Source organism: Rattus norvegicus, chromosome 17, assembly GCF_036323735.1.
Source record: "Rattus norvegicus strain BN/NHsdMcwi chromosome 17, GRCr8, whole genome shotgun sequence".
NCBI lineage: Eukaryota > Metazoa > Chordata > Mammalia > Rodentia > Muridae > Rattus > Rattus norvegicus.
The window spans coordinates 1,925,972-1,950,000 of NC_086035.1; the positions used below are offsets into that span (position 1 = coordinate 1,925,972).

At 47.0% G+C, this 24,029-nt stretch overlaps 1 protein-coding gene across 16 annotated transcripts in view; it reads right to left on the reverse strand.

Annotated features, from left to right (window-relative positions):
* Aopep (aminopeptidase O) overlaps positions 1–24,029 on the reverse strand; it is a 316,008-nt gene that overhangs the window by 108,971 nt on the left and 183,008 nt on the right. For 13 of the 16 annotated variants that reach the window (XR_010058813.1, NM_001012346.2, XM_063276129.1 and 10 more), the window contains 2 exons: positions 21,382–21,571; positions 17,141–17,247 (listed from right to left, as the gene is read on the reverse strand). The exons of 2 other annotated variants lie outside the window; for them this stretch is intronic. Coding sequence is in view for 12 of the 14 variants with exons in the window: in NM_001012346.2 (NP_001012346.2) it covers positions 17,141–17,247; positions 21,382–21,571 (297 nt within the window). In the remaining 2 variants the exon portion in view is untranslated. Of the gene's footprint in view, positions 1–17,140; positions 17,248–21,381; positions 21,572–24,029 lie in introns of those variants that run through there. One more of the 16 variants, XR_010058814.1, reaches the window with a different exon arrangement.

Consider the following 24,029-nt stretch of genomic DNA (forward strand, 5'->3'; position numbering starts at 1 on the left):
AGAGGAGATCAATGGCAGGAAGGAGGGGACTAGGGGTAGGGTAGGGGGGGCAGGCAGGGGGAAGGGTTTGAAGAAGCTTTTGCTTCTCTTACTACTATACTTCTACCCACTTACCCTCAACCTATAGATGACAGAGGAAGCTGCAGCAGCAGCCACCTTGCAACCATAAGGCAGCAAGTCAGTGTATCCAGAGAATAGAAGGAATAAATCAAAGTAAACCTTCTCTTTGGCATAGATTGAGCCCCATATTAGCCCAAACTGCCTGCTTGCCTTCTGGCTGCTTCTGGTGTAAGAGACACATACACCACATGTTGAGGTCAACTTTCCTTTACAGTCTATTATCCATACCCAGATTCACATATGATAGGTGGAAAGCTGGAGCAGCGCTAACAGCGACATGGCTGGGGTAAAGACCAGGGCGCCTGCATCACACACCCTCCAACCTCTTCAGCACCCCCTCCCTTACAAGAATCTGATGAAGAAAGGGTTGTGAGGATGCCCACTAAGAGCTGAAGAGTAGGGATAGGTAGAGAATAAGTCAAAGCTGGCTGGTGGCCAGTCAGATCCTGGGCACAGATTGCATGTACTCCAGGGCTTCCTGGAGAAACAGGCCCTTACTTGGCTCTGCAAAATCCTCAGGACAGAGCCAGAGACCCATCGCTTTCCTTCTTAGAAGCTTTGTTCTTCATTGCAAAGTCTATGATAAAGTTCATATAACTAAAACCACTGCATAAAAGCAAAGTGTCAGTCATGCTGCAGCTAGCTGACTCCAGTTTATCTATCCCTTGCCTGACATGCTTGGAATGTGGGTGATCAAGTTACCAAGGTCTTCTGGGTTCAGATGCTCTTGGTTTCTGTTGTACCTGGCACCAAATACAGCAACCGAGGTGAACATGACCTTCCTTGACTCTACCCTGCCTCTTTTGTACACTCACAGAAGCCATCTGAATATTTCCTGAGTGATGGTTATATCTACCCATAAGGATTCTGTTTGGAAAGAGGAGCCTTAAGAGAGGTCTGGTCCATCTCAGCTATGATCAAGGGTGAAATTAAGAGAATAGCCTCTGAGAGGTGCTTAGTGAGTCAGTGTCTGGTTCTGTCTGTCCTGCCCAGCTCACACAGATCATCTGCCACCTTGTGCCTCTTGTGCTTGTGGATGCCAGTTGCCAACTGCCACTGTAAGCTCTGGAGCAGAGCTTCATTTACACCCTAACGATGAGCAAGTGAAACTAAGTAGAAATTGGCTTCTAGGTACCATCTGAAGCCCATAGGCACCTTGAAGACTAACAGGAAAAGTGCATGCTGGCTAAACACTTGGCTGTGAACACATCCTGTGCCACAGGCAGTCGCATGAAGCAGAGTTCCCTCATCAGCAAAATTAAAAGATGGTGGCTGCTGACTGCTCAGTGCAAGCATGGCTGAACCCTAGTGCCAACACAAGTGCCAGGTGGAAAGTGGAGCTGGGGAGCACGCTGGGTAGATTGGCCAGAATGAGGAGATCCTGCCTCTGCATAAGGTGCAGAGAGGTCAGAGAAGACACTTCAGAGGTATGCATGTAGACAAGTGCTAGTATATATAGCAGTACAGTAGACACTTGTTAATATACCAACACAGTGCACACCGTACATATACATGAACACAGCGGCCAAGGGGACAGCAACGGTGTCCTTGGCACCTCACTGGACTGCAGTACCCAGGAGAGCTGAGTCAGAGTTCCTGCTGACCTTTAGTAAGCACTATACGAAGCTACTCCTGTCGTGAGGACATATTCTGATCCACACCAAGAGAGTACCAGAGAATCCTCAGACAGGCCAATCCTTGGAAAGGCATGGCTGCCATCATGCAGGTAAGACACTGTTACTGGAATAGGCTGCAGAGTAGGGACACAAGATACTTCCTGAAATTTAAAATTCTTCCAAAAAATAAAAGTAGGGCTGGCAAGACTGTTTTGTTGGCAAAGTACTTGGCTTACAGGCATGAGGATTTGAGTTCAAGTCTCAGAACTCTCACTGAAGGGGAAAATCCAAGCATGGTGATGCTTGCTTACAATCTCAGAGCTGGGGACACAGAGAAGGGAGGATCCCTGTGTTCCTCAGTCAACCTGGCAAGCTTCAGGCCACTGAAGAGACTCTTGTCTTAAAAACAAAACCCAACACACGCGCTTGCACACACACACACACACACACACACACACACACACACCACCGCACACACATGTAGCCTTAAGTCTTTGTGGCCTTTGTCTTTAAGCTGTCCCTGATACTTCATCATCACACAGAAAAGAAGCAGTGAAATCCCAGTGCTGCTGAAAGCTGTAGGAAGCTGCACCTGCCCTTGACCCCTACGCCCGGGCACTGTGGGCAGAACTGCCGGACGGAGAGCTGAGTAGGGCAGCAGATGCAGTGGGTCAGACGCAAGGACGGGCTATCTGGTCTTTGCAACACCTTTGTGCATAAAATGGGCAAAAGGAACAAAGACTTGCAGCCAGCTTAGCACTTGCAGCATCAATAAAGTGAGCAGGACAAAAGCTGAGGACACTTTAACTATTATTGTAGGAGACTGTAAGCCTGTCAGATAGATTCAACTGTGAGTCTGCTGGGAGGAGTTCCCTGGCAGGACCATTTGCCTGCTTTAGAGCAGCCAGTGGGGTATCACTCCAGTGCTGCTGACAAGGGCAATTGCTAAGATGATCTGGGGCAGCAGGAGGTGTGTTCAGAGGATCATGATCAACACATGAAGGAGAGGTCATCTGCTAAACGAGGCAAGGAAGAACAGCTGGCAGAATGGTGCAAACTCAAAGGTGCAAACACATTTTGATAAGCTGAGTAGAAAGCAAAAGAGTGAAACTTTAAAGAGGAGCAATTATCTGGTGCCATGCATTTTTACTCCCAGCACTGGGGAGGTTGAAGCAGGTGGATCTGTGGGTGAGAGGACAGCCTGGTCCATGGAGTGAGTTCCAGGCCAGTCAGGGCTCTATTGAGAGACCCCGACTCAAACAAATTAATAAATTAAAAAGCAGCAAGCAGCCATCATCACAAACCCAAAATACCACATGGCTCAGAATGGCAACAAATCTGAAATTTCCTCCAAGAAACAAAGCCCCAAACAGATCAAAAACAAGGGAGAGAGAGAGAGGGAGAGAGAGGAGAGAGAGAGAGAGAGAGAGAGAGAGAGAGAGAGAGAGAGAGAGAGAGAGAGGAGAGAGAAGGGAGAGAGAGAGATCCTACTTAGACAGACCTCTCTCTCTCTCTCCTCTCTCTCTCTCTCTCTCTCTCTCTCTCTCTCTCTCTCTCTCTCGGTAAACAATAACAAAAGTTTTAAATTAAAAAAAATCAGTGGAGACAGAAAATATAAAAATGGAAGACCATGTTTGCCCAGCATGGACAAAAGGCAAATGAAGCAACTCCCAGCTTCATTCTGTGAGAAAAGAGATGGGTAGAAACAGGGCTTCAACTCCAGCAGCACACACTTCCCTCTGCTTGAGGGAAGGGGAAGGAAGGCCCCAGTCTGACTCAAGGAAGAGCAGATGGCCTGTAGGTGGGCAGCAGAGTAGCATCTCTGTGTGTGTGAGGGATTATAGGCAGGAGTGTGGGGCAGTCCTGGTTTTTAGCTAGACACACAGGATGAGTGGCTGGGAGCTCAGCGAGATTTCTCAGTCTTGTAGGCAACTGCGCCCTACTATGATCTACATCTTGTGCTGTCCATGAACATCGAGTGTTAAGATCCTTGCCACAGTACTGCCGGGAAGAGCAAACACCAGGAACTACTCAAACACCCAGAGACTGTAAAATGCTCAGTGCTAGTAGAGGAACATACTGTAGTGTGCATACACACACACCACATACACACACACACACACACACACACACACACACAGACACACACACACACAGACACACACACACACACACACACACACACACACACACACACACACACACAGCTTTTCAAAAGGGCCTTTGAGCATTAACAATGCAAAAATAGCCAGGATTACATTCAGAGGGGAATGAGGAAGACACACTGTGCTTTTTCATACATGAGTGACAACTCTCATACCAATGACCTCTGTAGATATGTTGAGCACCCAACACTAGAAATGGTTTCTGGGTCTCATCCAGGCCCAAAGTTGCCCAGAGCCTCTTGCCCTAATTTCATTTTCTATCTCTTCCTCAAACAGTCACTGGCTAACTCAACTGGTATTCAGGGTTGTTATGCATGTGTCATTGATGTTGGGCATGGTGGCTCATACCTGTAATACCATCACAAGAGAAACTGAGGCAAGAGGACTACTGCACATCTGAGGTCACCCTGGGCTACAGAATGAGTTCTAAGACACCTGGACAACACAGTGAAATCCTGTCTCAAAACCAAGACCAGGAGCTAGAGAGGCGGCAGCAGTGAAGAGCACTTGTGCATCGTGAGGCCTGGAGCTCGGATCCCAGCAATCACACAAGCCTGGCCTCTCCACACAGCTGTAACCCCCAGCTCTGAGGGGAGCTGAGACAGGAAGATTCCTGGGGCATGGCTGAGAAAACCAGAAACATGAGCTCAAGGTATAGGGAAGGATTCTACCACAGAGGAACATGTGGAGAGTGATAGAGGAGGACAGTGGCCTCTACCCATGCACCTGCACCACACCACACAATAGGTAGGTAGGGAGGGAGGAAAGGAAGGGAGGAAGGAAGGAAACCAACCTTAAAACAAAAGGCATATCCAGTAACTTCGACTTATTCATAAGGGAGTGCAACTGTCACCAGCACCTAACTCTAGGCCAGCTTTAACACTCCAGAAAGACACTCCGTACCACTGACAACCCTTTTCAGTACCTCCTCACACTTTGAGATCATTAGTCTATGTATCTTTGCAGATCTGCTTAGACGACTCAGAGAAGTGAACTCACAAGCATGTAGGCTTTTATGGTTTCTTTCCTAAGGTACACTGCACTAAAGGTTCATGTGAGGACAGCAGGTGACACGCCTCATTCTTATTGTAAACTGATGCTCCATTTCATGGGCCTACCACATTCTGTATCTAAGTCTCCAGGAGGACATTCGGGTTGCTTCAGTGTTGGCGAGTTACTGATGAACATAGAGGAGAGTCTTCAGGCAGCAAGGCTGGAATTTTGAAAATGGACAGGTCTTGGTCAGAGACCAGCATGCTTAGGGAGTGTTGGTTCCTATTTTCATTTTTGTGTTTTTATCTTTCTTCGCACAGCTGCCTGGAAGCTATGTGTCATTGGCTGTTTTATTGGTCCTAAAGGGATATGCCAAAACTCCAGCCCAGATATGAGGAAATAGAGACACATGGACACCTTATGGGGCCTGAGCAGCTCAGCTCCCCGTATCTTAGCCAACTAAAGCACTACTAACTTCAAGACGAGAATTCTCAGTGCAACCAATGTGGATGTCCTTGACCCTATAGGTGCTCTGCATGCTTGTTTTCTGCAACAAAAGCCTCCCTTGAGCATTCGACAGTTTGAGCCTATGAATCCATTCTTCCAGTTGGCCAATGACGCAGAGACTTGTGTACCCACTGGTTATGTAGCACCCCACCCTCTGTGCTTTCCTGAGATAGTCTTGCCTGCACTGAGACCAACCTACCTCACTTCACTATAAAAAAATGCTTCAGACTCCAGAATACCCAGGGAGAGGAGTCTCTGGGAGTGTCTGTGGGAGAGTGTGTGGAACTGAGGTGGGAAGACCCGCCCACTGTAGGGGTGGGGATGCCGGGCCTGTAAATGCAGAAGGAAGCTAAGCAGCAGAAGTCATCAGGTTCTGACTCCTGGTTGTGGAGAGAATGAAAGCAGCTGCTTCTAGTTCCTGCCATGACGGACTGTACTCATGTTCTGAGCTAGAACAGACACATTCTACATAGAGTTGCTTTTGTCAAGAGTATTTTACCATCAGGAAAGGAAAGTATAACAGCTGCCAGAAACATCTGTGTACATGTTTTTGTGTATAAAGCAGACCGTTTCATCTCCTCAATTTATAGCCAGGGCAGAACTGAGGGCTGTACCACCTTAGGAGCTCCTTAGGAGCTGTTCTGTCCTCTTCATGATGGCTGGCTCCAATCCTTCAAACCCTCACAAATACTTGCTACCCTCTCTTTCTTCTGTAGGAGTCTTAGTGGATGTGGGATGATATTGTCTTGTAACACTGACTTGCATTTCTCTGATGGCTTAATAATTACAGTGAGCACCTTCTGTGTAATTTGTCAGTTGAATGTCCTCTTTGGAGAGAGATGCGTTCTTGCCATTCTTGCATTTTTCAGTTAGGCTGTTTTTATCATCATCATTACTACTACTACTGAGTTGTATGTTTTCATCATCTTATCAAGTATGCACTGTGTCAATATTGTCTCCTCCTCCTCTGCTTGGCAGTGCTGGGAACTGAGCCAGGGCCCTCTGCATATGAGGCAAGCTCTCTACCACTAAGTTACAGCTCAGCCCTAGGTTCTTCTAGCTTTCCTGATGGAGTCCTTTGAAACACAGGCTTTTACTCTTAGTTTAATTTACTATTTTTTCCTCCTTTTAATTGCTTTTATTTCAGGTATCTTATTTACACATCTATATTTCCTGTTAATTTTGCAGCTCTTGTGCTTCCTTTTTTGTTTGCTATGAATGGCATGTGGACAGGCGTTGCCAGGGCATTGCTTCCTGAAAACACTGGTGTTTCCTTCAAACAATACTCTGAGCACGCTTGTCAAGTGCACTTGTCAAGTGCCAATCAACCATCACCCAAGGACCCCTTACTCTACGTGTCTGCTCTCTCTACAGCACCACAGTCCTGATTACTGCAGTTGGTAGACAGTTTTGAAACTAAGAGGCATTAAGTTCTCCAACTTCACTGTCCCGTTTCAAGGTTGTTCTGGTTCTAAGGGTGCCTTGCATTTCCACATGAATTTTAAGATAAGCTTGTTTATGTTTACAAGCAGAGAGTTGAGATTTTGAGAAGAACATGCTGGGTCCACAGGTCATGGAAGCATACGTGTTCTGCATCATAAGATGAGGCATTTCCATATATTCTGGCCTTTCGTTTCTTCCATAGTACATTGCAGTTACTGGTTCACATGTGCTGAATTTCTTTTTTTTTTTCAAATTTAATCCTAAATATGCGTCTTTGACATTATTATAAATGAATTTTTCCTACCTCATCCTCAAACTGCTCATAACTAATGTACAGAAACAACCAAGTTTTATACCTTCATCTTACCGCCTCCTCCTGTACTGAATTTGGTCATTTGCTCTAATACTTTTTTGGGGAGTCCCTTAAGATTTCCTCTGCAGAAGATGACAGTCATGTAAAACACTGACTTTTACTTCTCCCTTTCAATCTGAATGCCTCTTCTCCCAAGTCTGTGCCTCATTACCCTATGGAAGCTTCAACACCTTGGTGACCCCAAGTCCAGCCCTCCTCTAATCTCTTTCCCCAACTCAGTCCAAAGACTGAGGGGGCGAAGGGGCTGTCACACTAGATTCTAGCATGTGGCAGCTATCTTCTGCCATGTCTTTGCGGTAGTCTGGTAGAATACTTGCACAATTTCTGTTAGCCATTTCTGGATCAAAATTACTGACCAAAATACTGACTAGATGGTCTGAAATGGGGCACAAGGAGTGAGCATATACTTTGTGAAGCAAAGTCGGCCTAGGAGTTCATGAGAAAGTTCTGGTTGGATAAGAAGTATTCTGAATGGCTGAGGATTTGTAAGAATGCACTGTGTGTCATATGCCTGCTTCAATCAGCAGCCAGGTGTGCAAGATTCTCAAGATAAGTCAATAAAGAATAAATCACTGCAGATTGATGTGATATGAATGGCTTTTTGGGAAATATTTCATGGACTAACAGTGTTTTATTGGATAAGCTATATAAAGCATACACATATATACACATAACATTCATTTTCTGAATATTCATAAGGAAACACTTGCTTATCTTGCCTTAAGGTATTTGACTATTATGAACTTCTTGATTTTAATATTTTACTTTTTGAGATTATGAAATAACTATATCTCCCCTTCTCCTTCTCCCTCCAGAGCTGCCCTTCCCTGTTCTCTTTCAAGCTCAGGGCCCCTTTTTCTTTGAGGTGGTTCCTAATGCTTTGAGGGGAGAAGAACCATGGGTAGATAGCTAAGCAGTGGCTCTGGACTGCCTTACTTCCCGATGGTTTCTATAGCAAAAGAAATTCTAGACAAACATTACTGAAAAAAATAAAACACACATGTAGCTGTGTGCAGTGGCGTGCACAGCTCTAGCCTTCTTTCATAAATCTTAGTGAAGAGTAACCAGGGAATGACCACCCCAAAATGAAGATACAGGACTGAGTTAAATTATGCTAGACATGTCTGATATCTTTGCTGTTTAAGAATTCAGTAGAGCGAGAGACTGCCTCCCACAGGAAACCGGAGTAGGCAGCTGGGAGACCAGAGCTTGTCTCTGGAATGGGAAAGGGCAGAGGTTGTTCCTGGGGAGGTGAAGGCCAAAAATATTTTAGAGGGTAGTTGGCCAGCTAGTACATGCGGTCCACATACAGCAAACTAGGTATGGCAAGAGGGAGGAAGGCCTGAGACTGTGTGATAGGGCAGGAATCCTAAGACACAGGTGCAAACACCGTCAGAATGGCACAGGCTAAAGCTTGGGTCAGAGTCTCAGGCAAGAGCTCTCAAAGGCCTCAGAGGCAGGGACTGTTTTCTTCTCAGGAGCCTGGTGAGATTAGTGGTAGAGACCAGAGAGCCTCATGGAGCCCTAGTGAAGGGACCACCAGAGTGACCCTCTTGAGAAGTTAGATCAGCATGGGCTCTGGGAAGGTAGGGGTTCCCATGAGTTTCAGAAATGTTGCCGATTCCATATTTTTATCTCAGGCCATTAGTGTGAACATCTTTGTTCAAAATTCAGATACCCAATTTAAATGCTGCCATTTTAATTTTGTAACCAGGCATTCTTGCACTTAGAAGGCAAATGTTCTCTGAAGTCTTAGGAAATTTTACTTTTTCACATTAAACCAGTTCTGGTCGCCTGGAAGCAAAGGAGGGACTTCTGGACTCAGGACAGAAAAAATGCAGGACCAGGACCCCCATGCGTCCCCAGAGGCAGAAGACACATGTGACAACATACATGAGCATCCGTGATGACATCTAGCATACACTGAGTATAAGTCAGACCACAAGAACTGCCATTGTTTGTCTCACACCAACCACAGTGACTCCCTAGGATCCCATTATGCTATGTGTTTTAAATGATTTAAATGCATTTCCCCCTCACATTGACCTCTAATGTAGAAACTGGACAGTGCTATTGATCCGCCATGTGACTGTAGACAGAATCTTAGCGTAGTAGCACTCCTCAAGGTTACAAGGCAAGACAAGACTCATGCCCAGGAAATCTGGCATCCTGCCCCTTCTGAAAACCCTATGCCGCCATACTGGGTTGAGACCCGAAGACTTGTCAAGCTCTACAGCAGAGCTTAGGCCTTCATTCTCAGTTGACATCATCCAGATGAGGCAGGATTAGCCACATTCTAGCCCAGGATGGCTAGAGGCAGCTGGTACCTTTCATCCTCTTCAAAGTTCTAGCAAACATCTTGAAGCCTGGGATTCAGCCAGTCCCTTTAAAGACTCATTCACTACGTGAGATCAGGGAAAGCATTACACTGCATTACTGAAAACTTCTTTGAAGTTGGGTTGACATTTCTGTGTGTTCTGAACAGTGATAAGTTAGAGACTCACTCAACAAGAGCCATAGGCCAATGTAGCTCTGAGCTCAGCTGTCATTCCTGAAATGTCCACCTAATCCCATCTGGCCTCTAGACTCTGTCTCTTTGATCGTGTGTGATCCCAAAGGCTGGGTAATCTCCCCCGAACTCTATTTCATTATGTCATTCCTGGAACTTAAAATATCTTGGCACTATGGGAATTGTTCCAGGGAATGTGTGACTTTGGCATTTGAAGAGCCATTGCTTAGCCTGCCTTCACCTGGCCACCTTCAACCTCCCAGATCCTGTAGCTATCCTGTCTATCTAGAAAGCCTATTCTTTTAGAAATGGCCATCCCACACCTGGAATCCCCCTCCCTGCATCCTTTAGCATTCTCAATGCTTCCTGTCCCACCATCCCAGGTCAGCTTGTACACACTCAATCCATGCATGGTTCTTAGAGACCCTTCTCAGCCTTCCAGGAAAGAGATCTCAGTTCCCACAACTCTTGAGGATAGCCTAGCACTCACTTATTCACTTGTACTGTGTAATCAACCCATCAAATAGGTTACAAAGGCCCTAGGGACAGAGATCATATCTATAACATTCATTTCTTCAACCTATATGGAGCACCCACTCACTCAGTTCTATGTACTGATGAAAGAGACATAAGCCAGACACAGTCCTGTGCTGCCAAAGGCTGATGGGTCATTAGAGAAAGATGAAGGGCATAGACAGCTTCACCTTTGAAGGTCAGAAATGAAACACTGTCCATTCATATGGCTCAGCCTCAGTAAAAAGATCATCAAATAACATGTAAGATTTGGAAAAAGTCATCTGTAGAAGCTCTACGGGTAGAGCGGGGGAGACACAGTTTATCTGAGAATAGAGATTGAGACTTCTTTGGAAGGCAAGAGTATTTGTGCTGAGTCATAATGATGTGGAAAAATGCAGCAAGGAAAGGGCACTCTGAATGCAGGCAATGTGGAAAGTAACACAGAGGTAAGACAGGACAGTTGGCTAGACAGATGGCTAGAGCTGGGAGTGGAATTGTGAGCCTCTTGGTGTGTATGCTGAAGCATCCAGTGCATGAGAACAGGACTGTATTTGGAAAATATAACCCTTTAAGGTGGTCAGAGAACAGCCATCAGTATGAGTCCTAGTCTGAGAGATTTGAACTTGGAAATGCCAAGTACGTGCACATGCAGACATCATAGGAACACAGCCAAGAGGTGGCCGTCTACACTCTAAGGAAAGGAGCTGTGAGAGAAACAGACCTGTCAATACTAGCAGGTTAGAGTTCTGGCTGCTACTGTAAAGAAGCAACTTTCTGTGGCTGAGGTCACTGCACCTTGGGTGACTCACTGTTGTCTGAACTGACTCACACAGAGTGGTCTGTGAGATACCCGAGTGGCCAGAGTGGAACAAAGGACAGCAAGTGGGAAGACTGAGAACACAGATGCCTTGTGGTCCTCACATGCAAGGAGCCTGGCGTTCTTCCTGGTGCTGAGAGGAAGCTTTCGGAGGATTTTAAGGAAGGAGATGGCATAGTCACAAAGCATTTTAAAGGGAGTGCTTCAGCAGCATAAGGCAAGGCAGATGATGGTCTGAAGGAAGAAGGTTTGCAGATCATGGGCAAGGCCCTACAATAGCACTCAGCGTGCAAAGGGAGGAGATGGGCAAGCAGAAGCAGGGGCACACAGATGAAAAGTTTCTAAACACAGATAGAGGACACAGGAGGAAAGGAGAGTCTACTGATGGAATAATTTTGTGGCAGAATGGGCAGTTGCAGGGGGTGGATGTCCCAGGAGGGGAGGGAAGTGGGGGAGGATGAAGCTCTCAGGAGATGAAGAAATGGGAGGAGGTTGGAACTCCCAGGAAAGGAGGGAAGGGGTGGGAGGATGGAGCTCCCAGGAGAGGAGGGAAAGGAGGATGGAGAATGTGGAGCTTCTAGGTTCCCACCCTGGAGGAGTGTGTGGATCTGAGTTCTGCACTAATAGGTAAGCAGATGCATGGGATGGCATAGCCAGTGTGTGTGACTCAGAGAGTCAGGAAGTGATGTCAGTGGGTAGCTTAGCATTTATCTCTGAAGTAACAAACAGTGAGACAGATGGGTGTGCTGGCAATGAACTCACAGGAGTCTCCAGCTCTGTGGGACTCTGTGGCTCTCAACCATCTTTGCCTCCCTCACTTACTCCATGACACCATGGCAAAGAATAGGCACTCATTTGCTTGAGCCTGTCCCCAGAAATACGTTGGGAAAAAAAATGCATCTCTCTGACCATGACAGGTCCACTTGTCCTTTGCTCTAATGGGAAAAGCCCACGGGGACTCCTGCTGCCTTCAGGGCGACCATGTATGAGTTTGCTGGGATCTCAGCTCCTTTTGTAGCTTCCTTCTCTCACTTCTACTTTCTCTTCCATTTTTTTCTTCCTGGGAATCCTTTCTAATAAGCATGACATAATCTAATTTGAGTCTTCATGTGAAGAAATCCCAAGACTGATTTTGGATAAAAATCACTCTGGAATACCCTGTAACTAACTGGGAATGTAGTCCCCCTAAGGAACATCAAATGTGGGGCCAGAAGCAGCTCTGATAAAAACAAAAAGGAGATTGGAGATGGGGCAGCAGCAGGAAGCAGTCTTGCTTCTGACTTGGAAGCTGAAGACAGATGTCCCTGGGACTACCCAGTGGTGCCAGGGAAAGCTGAGGAATAAAGGAAGGGAAGAATGGAAGGGTGGTTAAAGAATACGGTGCAACTAGGACAGGGGGCAAGTCTTCTCTATTCCTGAGAGGGCAGCATGCAGGCTCAGACAGCTGGCTGCTTCTGACAGGGGAGGTGGGTGATTAGATGAGGGGGGCAGTAATAAAGTGAGAAAGAGGAGCATATTTATCTGCTGAGGGCAAAGAAAAAGTGTGTTTATGTGGGTAGCAAGGTTCTTGTGGAGGAGGCTCCAATCGGGCTCACTTTGGGCAGAGGGCCCCAAGCAGTGTCTGCCCAAACAAACAAAACATGTCCGCACCTTTGATCATCTACAATCTTATTCCTAGGAAGAATGCAGCATGTCTGAGGCAGCCTGAAGACAGAGGCAACTGAGAGAGCAGAGAAGGGAAAATGAAGCTGGCCTGGAGTCAGTGAGGAAGAAGCCGCTGTTGGGAAGAAGAGTGTCTTATGGCTCAAGCCACATGCACCGTAGAGAAGGGCGGCCATCAGGAGGGCATATATCCACCTGAAGCAGCAGCTGGGGGCTCTTGAAGGGGGAAGCTTTTCTCAGGCTGGCTTGTGTCAATTTGCCAACTGATATGTCTACACACACCATGAGAAAACTGCCACATTCTTCAGAAATTAGAAATATCAATTTAAAGACAGATTTGAGAGGTGAAAACTTCCAGGAGAATGGAGGATTACATGAGAAGAGTTTTAATGAGAATGGCCTATGGCTCTAGATTAGAAGCTGGGAACTGAGGCACCGTGCAAATTTGCAGATGGCTTGCACTTTAGCTCTGGACAGAATTACAATGTGCCTCACATCCTACTGTCAGGCTTCTGTGGCTTCTGGGTCAGGCATCCATATGAAGGGAGACAGGATGTCTATATCTATTTAGCACTGTAGCAGCTGTGGAGGCTCAGAGATGGAGTTCCAACAGCCACTGCTTTCTTAGCTTGAGCATGACTTTAAGAATTAATCCCAAAATAAGCAGCAGAAATAAATCACAAACAATCAAACAACAACAAAACAAAATACAGAGGTTTCTTTGGACCATGCCTTGTAGCTTGTCCACCACTTGTGGCCTATCAGAAAACATTAACTGAAAGCACTTGAGAAGATTCGTGATCCAGCTGTACTGAGAGTTGAGGGACTGGGAGCCTTGCAGAAGTTCCCTAGCATCTGGGTAGTGCTGTACTGCTGGAATGAAAAAAGTGGCAATTCTGTCTAGGGCTGACAGAAGGGTGAGAGTGTGAGAGAGCCACTGGTGTCTCTGCTAGGGCAAAGACTCTTAACAGGCGACACATACTATCATGGACTTAGCAATATGTTCCCTAATATTTGTAACCCAGGGGTAAGTGACTGTGTTTCCAGAGCTGTGACCACCTTAGAGGCAGGAAGGAAGGTACAAGAAACTGTTGGATGGAGCCCAGATGAAATTCATGGCAAAGCCAGTTGAAGACTCATTGGGTGAAATCAAACAGCAGTCTATGAGAGATGTACAGGATGAGATGCATGGTCCAACACTGGGAATATGGAGGTCCAGCAGCTGGCCATGTGGTACGGGCAGGCAACCCCAGCATTGTAGAATGGAGGTAGGAAGGTCACAGTGCAAGGACAGCCAGGGCAACTCAGACTCAAGATCCTTACTAACTATAGTTTTAAATGGTGGGAGTATAATATAGTGGCACACACACAGTTGCATGAGTGTATGTACATGCAGTAATGATAAAATAAAATCTCAAATTCTTGGTTGTCTCGTCTTACTCTGTAATACTATTGTGCATAACCAGCAAAATGTCATTTTCTTTGATGAGGTGATTGGTGTCACCCATATACAATCCTTCGACATTTGGCCTTCTAACTTGATTTTTTTTTCAGTACAACTGCAGGCAGTGCCTTGATGGGGGGGACACAGAGTGACAACAGTGACGTTGCACACACTTTGTCTCTAAGGCTCACATGGCTCTCTGTCCATCTTTCAAGTTGGTGGTGTAGCTTGACAAAAAAGGCACTATCTCTGATCACTGTGTTGTTTTAAAGGAGTTCTTTCTCAGGGTCATTTGCATATTAAGACACAATCTTAGAACAGATTTGTATACCCTTTCTTTTCTCCATGTCAGTAACTTGAGGTTCTCTAGACTCATTTTAGGGAGAACTCCAGGGGATAGGACTAAGTTAAACCCAATCAAGTAATTCCTCTGCACTGCACATGCAACTGATAACTGTTCTCTGTATCTATCTGCAAAGAGTCCTTTCAGATGTGCTGTTTTCAGTCAGCCTAAATTTAGGACAAAACAGTTTCTGAATGTTAAGACAAAGAAAAATAAATAAAAGCCATGAGAGCCTTCTAGTTCAAATATCTAAAATATTCCCAACACCTCTCACTGTAGAAAAGATGGCTGCCTGCAGGTGGTACAGAGGGCAGGGGCAGTGTAACTCATTTTAGAACTGGAGACATTTTGTCAAGATAGTGTGGGCACCCTGCCCACATCGAAAGACCATGGCTACACAGAATTTCAGCCATCAGGGGACTTGAACACGAGAATAGAGAGGGTCTCTTAGTTTGAGAAACTGAATCTGGGGATGAAGAATCACACTTCACACAGCTTGCCCTTAGCTGTGGTAGGATGTAATGCTACAACCACAGTGAGGCCTCCTGAGCTAACCTAGCCAGATTTGCTCATGGTACTCAGTTTTCACACCTCCCTTTGGCTACCCTCTCCACATCACAGAAACAAGAACGGAACCCAAGGTCACTGCCACTCCACACACTTCTATCTAAAGGTCATATTTCCCAGGGGCATCCAGCATGAACCACGGTCACCTTCACTTTCTTTCACGGCCTGGATGCCCCAGTTTCTTCCACATGCAAAGCTATTTACCCAGGATCCTTTGCTGGACCACCAGGCAACTTTGTTTGCTTCTTCCTCTCCTGGGTGATTGGAGTATGAGTACTGCTCAGGATGAATGCTCTCTTTCCCATACGCTCCTGCCTTCCATTGATCTCCTATGTATGCTCAACATCTCAAAGTCAGCATATGCAATAACAGAATCTTTAATGAAACACCTGTTCTTTCATCTACATAAATGTCATCACCATCTACCCAAGCACCCAACTCAAAGTCCCAGTCATTCTAGGTATTTGCTGTCCTTGTTTCCGTAGACCATTCGGCAAGCATCTGCCAGCTGTGTCTCTATACACATCCACATGTTCACACATGTGCACACATGCCTCCTGTCCCCCACATCCACAGCCCAATGCTCCACCAGACCTTCCCTCTGTGCTGCACCTCTGCTCTCTTCTCTGTCCCTTCTACACAGGAAACAGCAGGCGACTCAGTATCCCTGTACACCAGAGACTAGCTAGCTTCTGAAGGATGTGAGGTAAAGCCCCTCTTGACTCATGCATGGCTCTGTCATTTCTGCTCCCAAGACAACAAAGCTCTTTCCAGCTTCAAAGCCTTTGGATTCCTCACTCCACCAGACTGAGCACATGCCGAGCTCACTCTTGATGCTCTGCAGTTAGTTCAGAAATCATGGATTGAGCCTGTTACATTGCTGTTTACTGCCCACGATGGGTTTGGGCATGTTCCACTGTTCCTGCTAAGTGGAAGCTCCGTGAGATGGGCAACATGTTCACACTACAGGAGCAGCCACGCTGGCTGGTTCCTCAGAGGTTGGCTAAGGGAATGGATACAGGCACAGTGGTCCAGAGTGGAATGGTGGAGCTTCTGGTTCCTGCTCCCGTCTGGCTGTGCTTTACCACTGTTCTGGCTGTTTCTCCTAAACAATGGATGAGTCAGCCTGGGAGACGACACTTATGCAGGCAGGGAGCCTGCCTTGGCAAGGGCAGCACTACACAAAGGCACCAGCCAGCCTTGCTCCCTAGGGTCTAGAAGGCTTGGTCTGTTTCTGCTCTGGTTTTGCTTCCCAGCACATGCTTGGGGCCCAGCACAGGGGCAGGTGCTTATTTAGAAGCACATAACAACAGCAGAAGCACCCAAGGGAGGCCCCTGCCCAGAGAGAGAAGGTAGCCCTCAGAGGGCCATGTACAATGGGTTGAGAAAGGGATATTTCCTAGATGGACCACCCTGCCCACTGACTGCAGATTCTAAACACTTGCTTCTCCTCAAAGGGACTGGATGGAAGTTTCTGTTATCTTAGCAACATTGGTGCTCCTGGGGCAGGCAAGAGGCTTCAGGTAGGTATTTATAGCACAAAAGCACCAAAGGGGAGAGGACAGAACTACTAGGGAAATGGCATGAAGTAATCTCACAAGTGCCATGTACAGTCTGAGAACACCACCCAGGAGCTGGAGTGCAGAGAGCAGTGGCGGTTTCCTCCTGGGCAACAACTGAACAAAAGGCCCATTGACATGCACATCTGTTACTACTAAACACAGAGCAGTCAATATTTTCTTACACATTTTCCCCTCTTTGGCTTTAAAGGGTTACTGTCTGCCAAACTGTCGAACCCTAACCTCTTTCACATCCACAGATACCACATAAAGTGACTATTAGAACTTCAAGTGAGGAATTTAGTGCCGGAAATGGCCTCATGCTTGTTATTTCTCTGTCTCTCTGTCTCTCTCCTCTCTCTGTCTCTCTGTCTCTGTCCCCCAACTCCACCCCCAATAGAAAGGTACTAGGGAACTGGAAGGTGAGGAACCCAAGCCCTGTTTGATTTTAAAAGCAAAAAGTAGGGGAGGAAGGTAATGGGGGATGAGAAGCAGTAGTGCCTTACCTTAACACCTGCATTCCCTCTGGGGAGTTCTGAAGCTCATCCTGCAGGCGGTGCCAGCGCAGGCAAGCCCTCAGCTCTTGCTGCTCCAGGGCCTCATGTGGGGGCAGCTGCTTGGGACATAGATACAAAACATGTGCACACACAGCAGTCATTGATCAGGTTCTCCTCAGCAAGGGACTTGCTTTGTTTCAGTGGGGGACAACTGGGCCTACTCCACTCCTTGCTGTCCATCAGAAGAGGCCCAACTGATCCCTTGAGTTCTTCCAAGGAGTATCAAGTAAGCACTGTACAGCCCCTGCGCTGATGGTACAGCTGGCCCTGTCTTTTCAATCCCTGGCCCTAGAAACTACTCCAGTCCAGAATACTCACCTGAAACAGGGTCTTCCCCACAAACAATTGGCCTTTGATTACATCCAGCCTTCCTTCCCTGCCTTGTGCTTCTGCATGGGGAGGGAGAGAAAGGCCCCTCCACTTACCTCTTATTTTCCCAACCCTCAATTTTGTTAGGGACTGTTTATAGTGGGGCTTGCTAATGTATTCCAGATGACTCTGTTTGCATAGATCCAGAAAAAAGTATTACTGTCTGGACTCAATTTGGAGGCAGGGGAGGCCATCACACTGCTCCACAGAGTCAGAATTGGCTGCTGTCACATGGATGTGTTCACAAGGCCACATGGCTGGCATCTCCATAAGAGAAGGAAGGCAGTGGAGTGCCCTGCAAGGGAGGGAAACATTTGGGATCTACAGACACATTTCTAGGAATTACTAGTCTCTAGTAATGTATTCATCAAATCTCTGTAGGTCCTGGGTCAGAGTGGAAGGCTGTACTACCATGTGAAGGTACTAATATCACACTGGTGACAATGTGCAGCCCAAAGACCATGGAGCAGCTCCTAGTCAGTAGGGAGGCAAGGGGCCAGAAGGCTTCCACAGGTCAGTGGTGGTGCCTGAGTTTACAGGGGCAGGGACTTCAGAGAGTGAGAGAGCACCACTGGTTTGGAAAGAGTGTGATGTTCCTAGAAATCAGTGAGGGGTATGGACAGGTTGGAAACAGACAACCAAGGCAGGAGGGCAGAGTTACAGAGGGGCCGGAAGATCAACAGGCTGCTCCACAAGATATGCACATGAAAGACTGAGCTTATGTGAACGTATTTGGAGACAAGACCTTCCCAAGGTGATTATGGTTAAATGAAGCTATCAGAGGGGAACCTTCAGGGTTGTGGTCTTATTAAGAGGAAGATGCCAGAGCTCTGTCCATCTCTCAAGAATGGAATGGAAGAATGATTGTGTGAGACTAAAGTGAGGAGGCAACCATTGGGCAGCAGCAAGGATAAGAGGCCACTACAGAAAAGCAATTCTGTTGGTCCCTGGATTTTGAGCTTCCTGTCAGCTTCTTAATCTGTTACTTAAGTCACAACTTCTGGAGTTTGATTATGACAGCCCAAGCAGAATAATATAGATGAGGGAAGGAGCATAGACTTTATCCAGTCAATGAAGGTAGTGTACCATCCAACCTGGCAAGTCAACTTCCTTCTCCCCAGCTACTGTGAGAGGCTGCAGCTTCCTCCTCGTTCTGTAACTTGACATGCTTTGCTGTGCACTTGGGCTCAGTGCTGCAGTGCATGTCTCCATGAAGCCATCACCAGCACTGCATTCTGTCACCCTCTTCTCTACTGGAGCTGCTATGGCTCAGAGAAGAGTCCTGTCCTTATCCCTCATGCCCTCTCCTGCAGGAAGACACAAAAGGGATATTTATCAGGCTGGCCCTTGGAGGACAGGATCAGAGTGATAGATGTTCTCTAGAAACCTCCCTAAACTCTCTGGAGTACTCTAGAAAACTGTCTGCCCAAGGGGCTTTGGCATTCTTTTATGTTGAAGTTACTACATGCACTGGGGAAGGTGATGTGAGGTGGCCCCTATAGAAGGTTATGGGTACAGGAGTAGTGGAAAGAGCCTAGCCTCTGCTTTCCCTAAAGCCACAGCAGCAGGCAGTTTCTCCATAAGGCTTTCTGGCCTCTTCTAACTTTGAATGTGCACAGTACCTGACACTCATCTGCTCTTTGGTTTGGTATTTCTCTCTTTCCTTCCATGAACTGCTTTCTCTTGGCCACCACCTTTTAGTCCCATAGGTTAAACGTAGAAAGGCCACGGAAGACATGACAGCCTTGAGACATAGAAACGCAGCTCAGCCTGCTCTGTCAGAGACAGACCCTGTGGGAGGGCTGAAACGAACTTGGGAGCTCCCGTTTGCTTGTCTTAGAGAGGAACTACTCAGGGGAGACGAAGACAGAGCACACGGATATTCACCCTTTGCAAAATGCCAACTGACCCAGGGTGGAAGCAAACGGCATTTCATACACAGCCTCTGTGTGTCTAGGATGTGTTAATCCCACTCACATGTTATTTCATCCAACTTGCGAATATGAGCCTTCTTAGACCTATTTCCCCCAGGGGGAAGCCGAGGTCCAAGGAAGCTGTATATCCTGCCTGTACTCAGAAAGCCAGTGAGCAGGTGAGCTGGGACCCAGTCAACGGGGTAGCTTCTTTGGAGCGGGGTATACAGATTGGGACAAGAGGACAATGAGAGGCAGCAACACTGTGTGATGACTCTGTCTCTGTAGTGAGAATAAGAATCACACATGGCAGAAGCAGCAGGACTCCAGAGTCCAGCAAAGCTGTGTTGGGGAGTTTGGGGTGTGAATCAGTTTGATGGGGCCTTAAGCCGGCCACTGAAACACAAGGTTTCACCAGGCAGAATGTTCTTGACCAAAAATCAAACAGTGCAAACAAACTTGGGAGTTTTAGAACAGTTCCAAGAAGCCAGGGTGGCAAGGATGGAGACCGTGAAGAAAAGGAGTGGCCCCAGGATCAGGAAGTAGACAGAAGGTAGGAAATGGCTCTGCAGTCCCATACTCAGGAAAGCTCGGGTCAAGGTTAGAGTGGAGGCACTGAAAGAGGGTTTGGTCCGTGCTTTTCATCCTAGAGGTTGAGTCCAGGCCTGTGGGCTAAGCAGAGGCACATGACCACTGAGTGAACATTCTCAGCTCCTGAACACATAGGTTCAACCTATAGCCTACAGGATAATCAGAAGCATGGCCACTGTGTTACAAATCAGCCCTTAATTTGTACACTGGATAAAAAATTTGCTTGTTTGTGTTTTGTGACACAGTATCAGTCAAGCTGAGGCCAGTGTTGAGCTCACTACATAGCCCAGGGTTCCTTCAAAGCTGTGACAATATTCATGCTCAAGATCTCCCACACTGGGAATACAGGTGTGAGCCGCTACCCCTGGTTTATAACATCTTTTCTGAATTAGTGAGCATCATAAGAATTTAGAAATCCTGAGTTCCCTCAAACACTGGGGCTTGCTGTTCCAGCCACACTGAGCCTCCCTTTAAACATGACAGCTGACTGTAGAGGAGGAGCAGAGGCCAGGTCGGCAGGCCACCTAATCCGCAGCATCAAATGCCTTACCTTCATCCAAAATATCACTCCTGACTTTTATTCATTTTTTTATAGGGAAGGGGGTTGAGATAGGGTCTTGTTATCTAACCCTGGCTGACGATCCGGAACTTATGAAGACTAAGCTGGCCTCAACTCTTATCCATCTTCCTGCCTTAGCCTCACCCAGTATGAACCACACCCACTAGGGGTCAACATTTGAATCTGATTATTTAAAAAGCCCCATAGCCAGGCAGGCAAGAGTACTCATATAAGCTCAAGTCCAGTCTGGTTTATATAGGAAGCTCCACGCTGCCTGGTGCTACACAGCCAGACCCTGTCTCAAGACAAGACAAAACCAAAACCAAACCAAAACATCCTGTGTATTTATATGGGATTAGGCAATGCAGGAGTCTGACCTTCTTCATGCCTCTGCTCAAACATGTGTGCTCAGAGGTCTTCTCTGACTTCAGGGTCAAGGTCAAACCAGCTCCCTCTGCTCTGTGTGAGGCTCGTTCTCTAGTACTTATCATAAACCAGCTCCTTCCACTCTGATCTCCCCCTACTCTGTGTGAGGCCCCTCTCTCCTTACAGCACTTATCACATTGCTCTGTCTTTTGTTGTCTCTTCCCTCCACCTCTAGATCATGAACTCGAAGGGACGAAGGGACGAGGCTTTACAGTGATTTATTCAGCAAACAGTGCTCAGTGCAGTCAGCATATAACTACTGAATGAATAATGAGTGAATGAGTGAGTGAAAACAGAACCAGATTCTGAGTAGGGAAATTCTTTGAACCCACCTGCTGTGCTTCAGCCCAAAATATATCTTCCAAGTGAGTGGCAAATCCTTCGCTGAGCCACTCCTCTGTCCAGTCTCGGGCCCCTATGGCTAGGCCAAACCAGGCATGAGCAATTTCATGGCAAAGACGGGTCCCGCAGAGATGGCTTGTGCCTGTCAAGGTGCTCTGAGAGAGGAAGATGATGTGTGGGCTGCAGATAATGGGAGAAAAAACACGTGGAGTCCTGTTAGCACCTGTCCCTGTGGCTACTCAGTGGGGCGGCTTTCTTAGCCCACAGAGTCTGTTATTACTGTGTGCATGCCGGATCATGATGGATAGATGCGGTTGCGATGCTTTTAGACCCAAATCAAGTGGCAGTTTACATTTCTGGCAGCTGCTCAGGTTGCTGTGTCTGCCAGCAGTTGTCTTCGTCATCAAGCTGCTATTGCCTGTAATAAGTAACCTGCACTAAGGTTTATGCTGAAAAAAATTACAAGGCAATGGAAACGTTTACTCTGAGATCTGGACTGTAAAAGAAGAACAGGTGTGAGAAGGTGAAGTCCATGCTGTCACGAGAATGATCAAAGAAGTCGTTCAGCCAAAAATTCTAGCAGATCACAGGCAAATCAGGACGTCACTCGGAAGGCCAGGAAAAGCCAAAAAGAATAGAACCCCCAAATCTTCCATTTCACAGTAGAGCTGACTGTGGAGTTAACAACCAAAGAGGAGACTCTGTAGGTAGCCCAGAGAAGAGCCCAGTGACTGCAAACAAAGTCTTTCCATGTAAGCTGCAGGCCCTTACAGACTCATGTGACCAGGGAGCACTATTACTCCCAGGGGTGCAAATGGCCCAAGGGTTGGCCCTGTATGCCGACACTTCTAATCTCAGTTCCCATAGTTCCTTCTGTGACTCCAAATACCATGATTAAAACTGTAGAGATGATGTGGGAGGAAGTGTCTGTCAGAAAGGACGGACAGGATCTTCACTTTGCTCCCACCTTCAGTGTTTAGCATTCATCTAGAACTTGTTTATGTTTTTCCTAATGAAGAATTTATTCTTTAAAAACAAATCTAACAATTAAAGCAAGTGAGTTGTGAGAACTCCCAAAGTAAGGAATCAGCTCCTTCTTTCAAAGCCTATTTGTTTGCCATCATGTCAGCTCTGCACAAGCCAAGGCAGCAGCATGTAGCTTTTTGGTCCGCCCCCACAGCCCCCATTAGAGAAAAACCCCACCTATATTTCCCTTGCACAATATCACCCATTCAGCTCAGAGAGCTAAATTGCAATCGCGGGAGTCAGGACTGCCAAAATAGACAGCTTTCATGTGAAGTAATAACAGGGCAGGCGCGCAGATGAAAAAGCATCTGCCAGGCTTTCCGGAAAGCCCACAGAAACCCCACACATTAAAGCAGAGTTGAGGCACGGAGGGGAAAGGGGTGCGGTGCAACAGGCACCGAGAGTCAAACAGATTACTAGCTCAGACAAAAATGTAAGAAGGCAGGCAGTGAGGGAACCTCCCAGCACAGGAGCCAGCCTCCCTTTACCTTACCAAGGAAGACAAATGGCACAGCCTGGCATTCTCAAGTGAATGACCCCTGGCTCTGCCAAGGGCGACGCTACATGAAAAGCCACAGAAATGCACAAGTAAATAACATTCCAGACATACTGCTGGCAGCAGTGCCCCCGTGAGCTAAAACAAAACTTCAGACTGTATGAGCAGGCTCATCTCTGGAAAGAGTCCAGTGGCCACTGTGACAGTCATGGCTATGTGGGCAAGGATCAGACAGCTGACTCTGACTCAAGCCAGGAAGGTTCAAAGGGGATGAGTGGATTTGTAGAGGGACTGCCTCTGACTAGGGTCAGTCGCTTGGTTCCAGTGGAGGCCATGAATGACTACTCCAGGAGAGGAGTCACAGGAGTGGCTGCCGGAGTGAGCTTCATCTTCCCTCTTTCTGTTTGTTCCCCACGAGCAAGCAGTCATCTCCACAAGACTTCCCTCCTCACCTTCCTGAACTCAGGATACCCCTGGGAGCCATCTGAAGTCCCCATCTCCTGTCATCCATGCTTTCTTCCCAGTAAACAACAGTAAACAATTTCCTACTGTCCTTTAGGGAAGAAGGAAGTGTGCAGGAAACTGTCTAACACTAGACAGGGTTACAATAACCCTGTTATCACTCAGAGTTCTCCCAGTGACCAACGTCCACGTGGGACCCTGCTTTCAAGCTTTCAGTGCCATCCTTAAAGGTGTTACACAAACTTGGGACATAAAAGATAACTACGACTTTCCTCTCCTCTTTCTGATCTGAATGTCAGAATCCCTCAAGGTAGTTAGACTTTAAAGCACGGTTTTCCTCAGTAGCCAATGAGGACAACAACACACCTCAGCCTACTTTGAGGATCAACAGTCAATGTCCCCTTATTAGCAGGTCCCTTAGCATGGACAGCGCCCCACAACTGAGAGCTTTCTGAATGTCTAGGCTACCGTGACCTTTATGTGCACGGCCCACTCCCAGGTACACAGTCCAGTCCTGTATTTTCAGAACTAAGCAGTTGGCTCAGGCTTCTCTTCTGGCAAAACCCCTGGGATTCTTATGCCCTGGAAGAGGGATCAACTACCTCAGGGAAGATAATCACATGGCTAGCATCTTCACATTAAAAGCAAAGATTT